The sequence below is a fragment of the Pseudochaenichthys georgianus genome, chromosome 3 (assembly GCF_902827115.2).
Source record: "Pseudochaenichthys georgianus chromosome 3, fPseGeo1.2, whole genome shotgun sequence".
Taxonomy (NCBI): domain Eukaryota; kingdom Metazoa; phylum Chordata; class Actinopteri; order Perciformes; family Channichthyidae; genus Pseudochaenichthys; species Pseudochaenichthys georgianus.
This window is the reverse complement of record NC_047505.1, coordinates 41,966,720-41,980,246: the sequence shown is the minus strand read 5'-3', so window position 1 is coordinate 41,980,246 and position 13,527 is coordinate 41,966,720. Positions and strand designations below refer to the sequence as shown.

The following is a 13,527-nucleotide window of genomic DNA, read 5'->3' as shown; positions in this document are numbered from 1 at the left end:
TGTGTCAAAAGAGCCGTTTAAATGATATTATTATAGAAAACACAAATGGTTTGATGCACATAGGCACGCATGGCTCCAGGCCGTAGTTACAGCAACTGATTTGGTTTTGTTGGACTAGATAAATACATCAACAATGGCCTTATGAAACACCTTATCTCTTCAGTTTAAATACTTATAATTGTTACACATATGAATAAGAACAACCCTTTACAATGTGTTGTGCTAGCCTTGATTTGGCATGATGAGACCACTTTGAACCTCACCTTCGTCCTCTTGACCAACACCAAGAAGAGGTGGTGGACATTTTTTACTGGAAATAAACCAATGTCAAATCAAAATTATGATGAGATCGAAACCTCTAGAAGTAATGTGGAAGCTGCAGTGGTCAACCCCATTAATTATTCTCCATTGTAGTCTTTAGTTTTCTTCGTTACTTAATGACATCACTACGTTACGCTCACTCTTCTAGTGGCTAGCGCTCCAACACATTGTATGTGAAAGGCTAAGGGGTGGGACATCTATAAGCAGTTGACCAATCACAACAGAGCCGGCCAGCTAACCAATCAGAGCAGACTGGGCCCTGGTTTCAGACAGAGGGTAAAAATAAAGACCTTTGTGAACATTAAAGCATGGAAACATGTCACAATAGAGGCACAACATGCAAATATGAACCTGTAAATGACCATAATAGGGCCCTTAAAAGTTGAATATTTGGGTCAGGACTTTTCATTCTTGTTAAATATAATGTTTGCTGAAGAGATCTGATAAATACAGCTCAAATAGGAGCTAGAGTTTGTAGCTTGATCAGCAACACAGTTTTCCATCTATGTTGTTCTTCAGTACGGCTGATTGTGCGACAAACCAAAGCATATCCCCTCCTCTCAACATCTTCACATTCTGCAGTCTTTAGCACAACATCTGCATCGAACCACCAGAGTCTGTCATCTTTGTATTTCATAATCTTCTGTACCTTTTACAACTCTGATATCATCACATCAAACCATCATAATGACATCTCTGACATGCCTTTTTTATTTCATGATAAAAGTGTGATTGTCTGATTCTCAGTCTCTGCACTAGGAAAATTCCCCCAAACAAATATTTCATTAGTTGTAAAGTTCTGTAGTTCAAATATATCCTTAATTGTAAAATATTGGACACATACAGGTACCATCGACATCTTAGGGCATTACAATTTAGTATGCAGTATGTTGGACACTTTCATTTATTTTGTCCTTTAGAGAACTTTCGTTTTTAAATTGTCATCTCTGCTTAATTCCAAGATCTTAAGTTGACAGACACTCACTTAATGTCGTTTCCAACTAGATCAACTGTTTTGTAAGTCCTCCATCTTGCTCTTTATTTCCCTGATGGTGAAAAGTGTCCCGCTGTATCCACAAATGTTCTTCAGCAAGGCTTACATTCCTGCAGCGGGGTGAACATGTCTCATCTGGGTCGTCACAGAGTACCACATTCTCATTTTTCTACTTGTTTTTTCAATAAAATTACATAAAATGAACTTACCAAAGCTGAAGTAGATGGTCAACTTCATTCATTTTCTTTCCGTTTTACTGATTTTAATCGCTATAAACTGCACCTCTCTCGTCTCCTCTTCACAACTACACTTTTCGCGGCACACGTATTTACAGCCTATCAGCTCTCTGAATCATGAGAAAAAGACTCTGAGCATGCGCAGTGTAGTTTTTACAGCACCCATTCATTTTGACAGCGGAGAGAGGGCTTGCCCCACATCGCTCAACACGGCTCAATAGGCACACTGTAGACACTAGTTGGAAGAACGCAGACTTAAACAGCAATGTACAGACGAATCAGACGACTAAATATGATCGTAAAATATATTTTAACATATATATATTTTGCATATTTTTGGAATTATTATTTTCATTACTTTCTGCTGACACTAGGTGGGGCGGTCCCTAAAGACGAGTCGCCACTGCTTCATTCTCATCAGGCCACCAACAGAAAGACCTTGGAACGATTTCTCTACTTGAAGTGGTCCACGATATCTCCTCGCTCGGGGTCCAAACCGTTCATGAACAAGCCTCCGTTTCGGGCCAGAGGAGTGATCAGGCTCTCGCTCCTCTCGTCGCTGAAGTTGACGGACATGGTCCTCCTGGGCAGGGTGAGCTCAGGGCCGGGGATGAATCCCATATCAGTGGACAGTTTGCGTTTAATTGAAGTGGCACGCTGGAACTTATCGTGGATGTCCACGCTAACACGCCGCCGTGTCTCTTTGAACTCTGCGGAGACGTTAGCCGTCCACTCTGCAGCGTGAGCTCGGATCTCCACTACCTGCAAGGAGAGAAAGACATTGAAATAAATAGAGATTAAAGGTGGGGTAGGTAAGTTTGAGAAACCGGCTCGAGATACACTTTTTGTTATATTCCATGGAATGCTCTGAACATCCCGATAGCAATGAATATCTTCAGTACTTTGACAACAAATCCATTACAAAAATGTCATCTGTGGAAGCCGTAGTACTGTAAAAAGCACGACCAATCATTTTAGCCGGCACGGCTAAAGTAACTGGATGGCCTGCCTGCCTGTCAGCCTTCCATCTGTGCACAAACTTATCTCGTGCCCTCATTGGTCATGTGCGCGTTCGTGTGTGTTGGCTCCTCCAACACACACTCTGCTCTCTAAGGAAGTGGCAGATTTTTTCCGGCTGTGTATTTTCAAATTCTAGCGCACTCAAGCTGGTTTCTCCAAAATTACCTACCCCTCCTTTAAAGGAGGAAACACTTAAGGAACTTCTGGAAAAACTATTCCTTCTTTGATGGCAGTGGCAAAATGTAAAATAATTTAAAAAAAGAGACATAACCTTTAAAAAGCGTTTTGTCTAAATGTCTCACCACAGTAACCTGTTTCTTTTTGATAAAGTTACCATATATTATCACCATTTGATAATACAATGAAATGACTATATCCATGGACAATCAGTTATCCATGACCTGTCCGTCGATGACCAAATCGCATTATGTCTTTTCCATGTTTGAATGTTTTGTTTTTTTGTAAATGTTTTCCCCTCTGAATAAGATGTTTTATATAAACTCAATAGCTGTAACATATAAGTGCATGCTATTGTCCTTTAGTTAGAAAATAAATGACGTTCTGTAATTGCGCTTCTTCCCTCGAAATCCAAATTAGGGTAGGTTCAAAAAAACCTGTTCAATGTGTTGAACCAGGATATTTATGCTAATGAGTAGGCTTCAGTTTTGTCTTTATAACTCATTAAAAGAGGACTAGAGCCGTTCTGTTAATGCCTGTACTTCAGACTATATCCCACTAATAAGAACACACACACACACACACACACACACACACACACACACACACACACACACACACACACACACACACACACACACACACACACACACACACACACACACACACACACACACACACACAAATTAACAGTTTCAGAACTGAATAATACAACTAATTATGTTTAGCTAAGGGCTACACCATGTCATGTCAGCATATTCTTGTTGAAGATACGAGTAGTGCTATAAGATTTTTTTTCTTCTGCTGAGGACATCATCACATGTTGTCTGAATGACCCCTTTCTTCTCTGGAGATTCTCACGGTAATGGCATACGACTGCGTTTATGTGTTTAGATGGCAGACGGTGGATTGGATTAGGAAACAGTCTAATCATTGAAATGTCATTAAGCAGAGGGCAAAAGTTGAGGCACTGCAACAGTAGCATGAAGAACCTGAGTGTCACTTTACTGAAAGACACAAATACATGGAAAGATAAACAGATTTCTAATAACACTGCATTACATAATACATTTTTTTTGATAAATGTTCACTTTATTTAATATCAATGCTTTTTCTAGTTTTTTTTTATAATTTTCACTGCATTTTAAAATTATTATTATTAAGTTGTCATCATCACACAATGCAGTTTTCTTTCCTGAAAATGAAATATAACATACATTATGAAATAACAAAACCAAAAAAAGGAAAAAGGGAGAAATTGGAGAAATCACTGAACATCAAACCAGCGGTCTCATACCTCTTCTTTGGTCTTCTTGGAGATGACTCGGAGCCAGTCTCCTATCATGCTGAGGATGGCAGCAAAGTAGGCGAGTCCCACCAGAATCCAGAACCAAACAACTGGTTTATAGTAATCTAAGTACTCTATTTCTGAACCACCTAGACATGGAGACAGAGGCAATGAGTGTGACACATCAAGAAGAGTTCACCAGGTGATACAGGCAGAGAGACAGACAGGTTTAAATTAGCTGTCTGATTTTGCTCTTCAGTCATTGGCTTTGTGTTTGTACCTGCCACAAAGTCTCCAAATCCTATGGTGGTCAGCGTGATGACCACAAAGTAAAGGGACTCCAGCACTGACCAGCCCTCGATGTGTTTAAAGATGGCCGCTGGCAGCGCCACAAACAGCAGGCAGCCGAACAGCACGAACAGCAGCGTGGAGATGACCCGGATCTTTGTCTGACTGATGTCCCAGTGCTGAGAGAGAGGGGCAGAGGAGACGGCACACGTGAGGTAACCGGTACCAAACTCTACAGATGGGCTGTTTGTGATCACTGTAAATACACATGAAGCGTTTGTGGTCATTGTCTGTTTAAATCAATTTGAGTGGCAACAAGTAGCATCTTGAAATGGATTAACTAGATCCAATGTAGATATATTGATGCTAAAATATGTACATTTAACTTGTCCATCCGTGAGAAGCACTTGTTGTTCAAACCCAATGTATCTGAGCAGGGCGCATGAGGAGGACTTTGAATTTATAAAGACTACATCGAATTGAATTGTAATCAATTTGGCGACATTTTTGTCTTTTAATAAAGCGTTATCAGCATCATCATCATCAGCTCAGAATTTCTTTATTATATAATACTTTGGTTTATGACCAAAAACTAGTAATCCAATGATAATTTACAGCTTCATTAAATGTAAACATGGAGGGTGAACATAGTATAGCTGTATATATGTTTTTTTTAACTCATTGATAGCGTTGTAACTCAGGGCATTTACCATTTACATCCAATTGTTAGCATTTAGTGAGCAACAATGCATTCAATATTTCTTTGGACATTTCCTTTAAAACCAAAAGTCACAAAGATTAAAAGTCAAAGGATTGACAAAGTGATACGATTCATCTTCTGGGATGCATAAATGTTTTTACAAAATGTCTTAGCCAGCCATTCAACAGTTATTGAGATATATCAGTATGGATCAGAGAGACAACAGTTTTCGAGGTGATTTGGTAAAACAGATAGACGCTGTAAGTAATAATAGCCTTATTCCATGAATTGGTCCCCTGTGTGCAGTAGAGAGAAAAGACATTCACAGTGTTCACTGAGGATAATGCTGCAGTCTCACACACTCTGGGCACAGAGCAAAAAGGCTTTGACAACACCCACACAGACCCAGACAATGAACTTTTGTCCTCTGTCCTCAGCCTTAATCATAATATTCATTACTCAGTCCCTCGGGTGCCCTAAGAGCAGCAGAAGGAGCAAATCGTTCTACATTGCACACTTCAGCTCCTTTCATTCAAGGCTCGAACGCATATTTCAAACGGCAGCAAATTCAACTTTAAAAACACACATTTTGTGAGCTTTGTTTCTCTTATTGGGAGCTGAAGACTTGACATAAAACAACAATGCTGAGGCATTCCTTTAAAGACTCAACCATCTCCTCTTAGAAATACTGTTTTTACAGAGAGACTACAGGTGAATCTAAAAAACGACACAAAACAAACAAACTAATCTCTAATTCTAAAAGGGTTTGCATGTAACCCCTTATTCTGCCTAATACCTCATCAACACCTTAGTAAGCACAAAAACAAAACCCCTCATTTCTAACTGTAAATCATAACAAACTATAAGGAAGAAACTCAAATATAGTCAAGTAAAAACTTCATAAATCATATAACTATCACCTCAATATGTTTCACATGTATCTCTTGATGTTCATTATTCAGGGTAGCTTAAAGACGTGCACCCTTCAAACAATACATTTGATGGAATTCAAACATGTAAAACAATATCTGTGTGTCTGCCCAGCGTACGTGACCCCGGACTCACCACAAACATTTTCTCCACTCGGGCGATGCCCTTGCCGAAGATGGTGCCGAGCTGATCTCCTACGCCGGCCAGGAGGAAGCCGAACAGAGGAATCCCCAACAAGGCGTAGATGATGCAGAAGATCCTTCCCCCTTCTGTGTGGGGAGAGGTGTTCCCGAAACCTGCAGAGGACAGAGACACCAAAAGAGGATATCACCATTTCATACTTCCCACAGCAGTTGAAACTAGCACATTGAAATGATTGAACACATAAACATGCAAGTAGGGGTGTGTGGTTATCTTGTTATATACTCTACATGTGTTGGGAGTTTTTAAACAATTTATTATTCTTAATCTCTATTTTATTCTTTTAGAGTGAACCCTCTGAACTTCTGGAGAAACATGGCAGTGCTCCTGTGAGTAAGTGTGAGTCATTTTAAAGTAATTGAATGTCTGTCTGATAGGAGGAATTTGAGAGGGATCAACACTGTGTGTGCTACCGATGGTTGTGATGACAGTCCCAGCAAAGAAGAAGGCGGAGCTTAGGTCCCACAGGCTGCTGTGATTGGTCAGCCTCCCTGCAGGGTTCACTCCTGAGCGGATGGCAGACACTACTTGCTGAAGAGGAGAAAGAGAGAGGAAGAGAGATGTTTAAATGTGTGTTTCAGATCAACAATTAGTATTGACTTACCATGGAAACTATCAAATCCTGGTTAGAAACCAAATATTATGTTGTGCAGTAAATATTATCACGAAACATTTTAGCTGGTGCTTTTGAGCTTTGTCTTTCTTGTTGTGCTGCAGGAAGGATCCTATAGAAGACAGAACATACACTGTATGTAACTTGGCAAACTGGGCGGGGCAAGCTGTCTCCTAGAATGCATTAAAGTGTGAGTCCCTGTGAAGGGTTTAATCGTTCAGAAATGTAACTGGTTGAGAGTATCAAAACAGAAACAAAATATCTGTGGCCACACATGTCCTCCTTTTCCTCCTAAGAAGCTGTAGGAGCTGTCCATGGTGCTGAATCCACTGCAGCTGTGCTGCATTATAACTGTTCAAATGCAGAACAGTGTGAGGCAGGTCTAACCTTAACCAGCTCCTCCAGCTGGCTCTGGTTGACACAGGAGTGTGTGGACAGGAACTCCAGCTTCTGGGTGAGAATGGCCAAACGCTGGGCACTAAAGAGAAAGTATGGGAGAAATGTTTCTGATCATTAGTTCAAGAGTCCACCTCTCTCAAAACCCTTGTTCGAAAAATAATACAGTAATAACTCTGAACGATGACTTTACGGCTCACTATTTTAAAATGAAATGTGTTTATCTTTTTTAAACTGTGTGAAAATGACTTGACTTGTGAAAGATCATATTTAGGCTCTAAGCACTACAGTGAAAAGGAAAACATAGAGATGTGTTCTTGCTGTAATCACCCACTAAGGCACTAAGTCTACAGCAGTGATTCCCACCCTGGGGTCAAGGCTTTGTGTGCTTTGTGGTTGTTAAAATTAGATTTGGAAATGTATAACTAAAAATCATAATAACACACTTACTGAATAATGTATGCACAAGTCTGTATACAAAGTAATTTAGATATACATGGTTGTTTGTCGTCAAAATAGTGGTCTTCTTAGTACAGGGGTGTCAAACTCAATTTCATCACGGGCCACATTAGCATTATGGTTGCACTCAAAGGGCCGGTTGTAACTTTTAAGACTATATAAATATACATGTATAAATATATCGTATATATAAAATAATGTATTATATGACATGATTGCCTCTGAATTGGATTATTATCGGATAGGGTAATAACTTCATAATTAACTACGTCTGAAAGCAGAAGTCCAGGGGAAATAACTGCAAGTCTCTTCAGTGCGCATGTCACAAAACGAGATGCATTGTGGGACATGTAGTTTATGGGCAACGTGCTTCTGTAAATCGGCATGTAACCGTATAATAAACGTATTATATTCTTTGCAAGCTCTTGTGGGGTTAGGTTAGGGTTAACCCACATAAAAGGAAGTCACGGCCGGATTTGGCCCCCGGGCCCTGAGTTTGACACCCCTGTCTTAGTAGGACACACCTCTGTGACCTCTCAACCTCTGTGACTCTCTTTGGTGGCTCAGCCTGTTTTTTCCTGCAGACATTAGTATCTCTAAATCATGAATGAAATTTAAAGACATCATAAAATACCAAATGTGCACAGGGGAGTGACAAGTAAACAGATTGAGGGATAGATGGATGTTTGTTCTCGTAGCGCCACAGACAGCTGTAAATGTATTTCTCCCGCCTACCTCTCGTGAGGCTGCTCCAGGGATCTGAAGACTGCTGCTCCCATCACCAGGTACAGGACCACCAAAAGAAAGATGGCCGTCACCGTCTTCCATTTCATCACTGTGGCAACCATCTACAACACTTCAACTGATCAATCAACTCACATCAATACTTTATAAACTTTTAAAATATGTGTTTTTCCCCACTGTTACATGAGCACCGTGTGAATCAAGAGATAAAGAAATTACTTTTAAAAATCTGGACTCCTCTGTTTTTTCTCTCACCTCACTCTCCTCCCGGGGAGTCAGTGTGATTGGCTTTGTGGAGAAGGAGAGGCGGGGCTTGGTGTTGTGAGTGTCGGATTTAGGGTCCAATAAGTCTGGAGCTGCCACTGTCAGGGGAAATTAGATAAAAAGACATTGAGATTTGTGTCCTCAAACATCTTTTCCCCCCTCCAATCAAATATTGATGATGTGTGTCTTTTGAAATGTTTCAAATGGAGGTGTTTTGTTTATCTGTGTGGTTCTCTTCTGTCACTTTTTTGTCATTTTGTGTATTTTTATGGTAGTTTTGCACCTTTTGTGGTTATTTGGCTTTTTTTCCATGCCTGAGGATTTACAATTAGGTTTAACAAGATTATAGAGTTTAAAATATAGTCTGAAAACCAGGGCAAGAAGTTCCTTAAAGGCAATATATAAGATCTTAAAATCATTCCTAAAACAGTGTGAAACAGATGAGACTTTTGGTTCTGGTTGAAAGCATTGTTGTACGAATTGAGACGAGAGTACAGGCTGTTGTTATAATGAAGGCGTGAGGAGATTTTGAAGGCATTACATCTGATTTTCTAAGGGGCAGCTTAACAGATTCGGGGAGGTCAGTGACCCCCCATGGACACGCTGGTAGACTTGTCCTGTCTATTGAGCATCCCAGAGAGTACGAATGTGTGTGTCCATGTGTGAGTGTGTGTGATGTCTGAGGGGAATGAATGAAGAAGCAGTGCAGCAGAGAGGAGGAGAGGAGGAGAGGAGGAGAGGATAAGGGAGGGTCAGCAGGATAAGGAGTCTGTTCCTTCAGACAGAAGAGGCGAGACATTTTGATAAAAACATGTTTTATGAAAAGTAATTATACATTTGGACCCAAAACATCAAGGCATGAAATCTTATAACTGTTTTTTCCTTGTATAAAACAAACTGAACCGAACTGAACGTTTGTATTCCTGTTGCTGTTCAATTAAGTCACAGGTGACACTACGATAAAGTAGCCGACAACAAGCATTGATTTAATGTGAGCCCGTTTCTTTAAAATTCAGCAATCATATCAAAACATTGTATTCAATTTGAATGAGATTGATAATTGTTCAATACAAAAAATCAAGTTGTTTACCTTCCACTATAAATATTTCTATATTATATAACAATGTCAGAATAATATTATCATTTATTAAAATATCTTAAACTCCTGGTGTTTATGTAAGAACCATGTTAACTGAATGTCTGACAAGTTGAAATAGTCAACCTCTCTGTGTTAAGGAAAACCGAGCAGCTGAAAAACTCACACACACACACGCACGCACACACACACACACACACACACACACACACACACACACACACACACACACACACACACACACACACACACACACACACACACACACACACACACACACACACACACACACACACACACACACACACACACACACACACACACACACACACGCACACACACACACTCACTCGGGGGGACGAACAAGCGCTCCGTGTTGCAGGTCTCCCTTGAAAAAGAGATCGTTGATCTCAATGGGATTTTCATCTGGTTAAATAAAGGCCACACACACACACACACACACACACACACACACACACACACACACACACACACACACACACACACACACACACACACACACACCACACACACACACACACACACACACACACACACACACACACACACACACACACACACACACACACGCACACACACACACACACACACACACACACACACACACACACACACACACACACACACACACACACACACAGACTATGCAGGAATAAGATAGGGGGAACAACTTAACAACCTAACATCTTGCCTGAGCTTGAAGACAGATACATTACTTTTTAAAATGGTGTATCGTGCAAAACTAGCTTGAAATTGTTGTTTTAACAATGCAGCCAGTTTGAAGTGTAAGATAAGATAAACCTTTATTAGGGAAATCCAGCCACAAATGAAGGGTGAAACACAGGATAGAAAAGGTAAGCGCACACCAGGGTAATAACAATAAAAAATAAGCATTTGACATTTTAGATGAAATAAAACTAACCATAACAACAACTACAATTGTATTGAGCAGAGATGTTGTAACACTTGTTTGAAGTTAGAGTAAATTGAAGTTTGAGAATAACTTTTTTCTACTCACTCCTTGTTGCCTATCCGATGCCCTCCGCTCTCCTCTTCTCCTCATCCGACGCTCTCACTGTGTTTAGGGGAATCTTTCCTCCCCTGCCTGTCTCCTCCCTGCGGTGCTGACCCGGGGGGACGAACAAGCGCTCCGTGTTTCTTCCGCTGTTCTCCTCTACTTTTACCGCGGATCGGACACCAATGCTGCTGCACTACCAATGTACATTTATTGCGTCCACATGTCCCTGCACAGAGATGTTTCCTCCGGTGTTTCTCTTTCAGTGTTGCACCTTCTGCTCCTCTCCGCCTGCGCTCCGGCTTTTGAACACACCGGTGCAGCGGCGGGATATCACGGAGAGGGCGGAGAGAGGAGGGGGGAGAGAGGAGGGGAGAGAGGAGGGAGAGAGGAGGGAGAGAGGAGAGGAGAGGAGGGGAGAGATGAGGGGAAGTTGGAGGTGCAGGACAGGGAGGTGGTTCCCAAACTCAGAGGGAGGCCACACAGACTTTCAAAAGCCCCCCTTCACATGTTCTATTGTTATTCATTTGAGGTAAGTACTGTTTAGGTGAGGATTTTGGCCATAGGCTCCTCTGGTACTTCTACTTTTACGCAAATGCAAGATCTGAGTACTTCTCCCAGCTCTGCTAATATAAGCAACCCGGTATCACGGCAAGACGTGAACATGTGACGATTTACCATGCTGGGAGACGTGAAGATGTCACGATTTCAAACGTGACAGTTACACGGTATTGTTAACCCATGTTAACCAGTGGAGAAATAACCGGAAATACCAACCAAATGCTACTCCAACGTAATGATTTATTTTGTAATAGCCACACTCGATTACGCCGATTTTCTTGTTGCCCCAGCTGGTCGACACCTCTTTTAGCAGAAACAAAGGCTACATTAATGTATTAAATCGATGTTAATCCGTTTGTGTGAATGTGGAATTAACGGACGTGACGTTGTGCGATTGAGTTGCCAGGCAACAGCTTCGGTTCATGTTAATTTACAAACTCTTCAACTACAACCGTAGTTATATTTAAAAACATGTTAGAAGGCCTCACGAAATACTGTAATGCAAATTAAAATGTAAATGTGAAGGAATGTGTGTATAACAAAATACATCGGTCATAAACGAAACCGGAAACAGACGTAGGCAAGATCCTCAGCTCGATGATTGGATGGTTTAGCCGCAATGCATGCTGGGATTTGGTGTTTATGTGATGTGAAATCTGAAAACGTTTTTTAAAAATACAATAATACTTTATTCCGAGTGTGCTTGCTTTTCTCTTTGAAAGTCATCACATAACGGCATTGTAATACACGGTTCGGCTGCATTAAATATTACATATCTGCCGTAATTCTCTATTTATAGAGCCCTGCTGAGAAGACTTCTAGACAAACAGGAGAACTGCCGCCAAAACTGAAGATGTGACGTGGATCATAAATATATAAGCAATTAAACAACATCTTACATTTCTTTTCACACAATACGTCTCCTTGCAGTATCAACACTAATTCGGCTGACTTTTATATTTGATCCAATTAGTAGATAGGCTGTATTTACACCATAACGGTGCACAGCTGATAGAAAGGGACACCTGGTGGTTAAAGCATGTTATTATTTTATTATTAGATATTAATAGGATCCCTATAAAGTCTAGAAAAAAACGCCAGGTTTGTAAGATGTCTGATTTAAATAAATGGATATAGGCTAATTGTTTATGAGGATTTTAATATTCCTTTATATAAAAAATCAAATGTTTATCATGATCTGCATGTGTGCTTGGTGGGGATGGAGATGTTCTTTTCACTGTGCTTCCCATTGGAAAACAAAACAACCCATAGTAGGTCCAGTCTGTTTGAACTGCAGTATGGCATGTGCAATGGAAATGTTATGGATGTTTAACCCGTAGGTAAACTCTCTGAGGGAACACAACGCTGGTTTATTATCTCACTCATCCTCTACAATCAAACACATCCTATTTGCTCAAGGACAAAAAGCAATATTGCCATGGTCGTAATTTAAATGTGTTTGGGTCGTTAAAAGAGCGTAATGCTGAGTTTCTGAATTTCTTATGAGCACATCTCTAGTTACTACAATATTTAAAGTTGTCCCTTTGCGTAATTATTTGTGGAATGATTAAGAATGTATATAGTTGAGGAAGACAGTTGCTAACTAATACATATAAACAGTTGCTTTTATGTGTTAAGTATCTATAATAAACACTGATCTAGTATCATCCATCTCTCGTGCTCCACTGGTTTCTCTCTTTCTTTTTCTTTCCATCAATCCCCCCCCCCCCCCCCCCTCTGTCTGATGGGGAAATTAATAGCAGTTTAAATGTTCGTGTTTCCACTTCATGACTCCAACATCTAAACCTTAATTATACGCCTATTTATACAGCTAAAGATAGATACTGTGTGTGTGTGTGTGTGTGTGTGTGTGTGTGTGTGTGTGTGTGTGTGTGTGTGTGTGTGTGTGTGTGTGTGTGTGTGTGTGTGTGTGTGTGTGTGTGTGTTGTGACAGAGTGTGTGTTGGTACTCCAAGTAGGTTGTTGTGTAAGTTGCATGCTTTGTAACACATGTAGTGTTTGTGTGTGTGGGCAGGTAGGATGTGTGTTACATGAAGTCCCTTTGTTAGTGCACAGTCCGCTTCGACACACTTGTTATGGGCATGGTGTGTGTGTGTGTGTGTGTGTGTGTGTGTGTGTGTGTGTGTGTGTGTGTGTGTGTGTGTGTGTGTGTGTGTGTGTGTGTGTGTGTGTGTGTGTGTGTG

General features: G+C 40.6%; 1 protein-coding gene across 4 annotated transcripts; it reads right to left on the bottom strand.

The window, feature by feature from the left end:
- Positions 1-11,060, bottom strand: kcnk2a (potassium channel, subfamily K, member 2a). 4 transcript variants are annotated; one of them, XM_034075329.2, is made up of 9 exons: positions 10,767-11,060; positions 8,587-8,729; positions 8,359-8,471; positions 7,156-7,246; positions 6,569-6,686; positions 6,090-6,250; positions 4,317-4,503; positions 4,046-4,185; positions 1-2,313 (listed from the first exon to the last, which is right to left on the bottom strand). In XM_034075329.2, coding segments are annotated over exons 1-9 (1,263 nt in total). In that variant the 5' UTR covers positions 10,768-11,060; the 3' UTR covers positions 1-2,004. The 4 variants fall into 4 exon arrangements, with proteins under 4 accessions (XP_033931220.1, XP_033931227.1, XP_033931235.1 ...); XM_034075336.2 differs by having other exon boundaries at positions 8,623-8,729; XM_034075344.2 differs by lacking the exon at positions 10,767-11,060 and having other exon boundaries at positions 8,359-8,479; positions 8,587-8,670.
- Between the last annotated feature and the right edge of the window lie 2,467 nt (positions 11,061-13,527).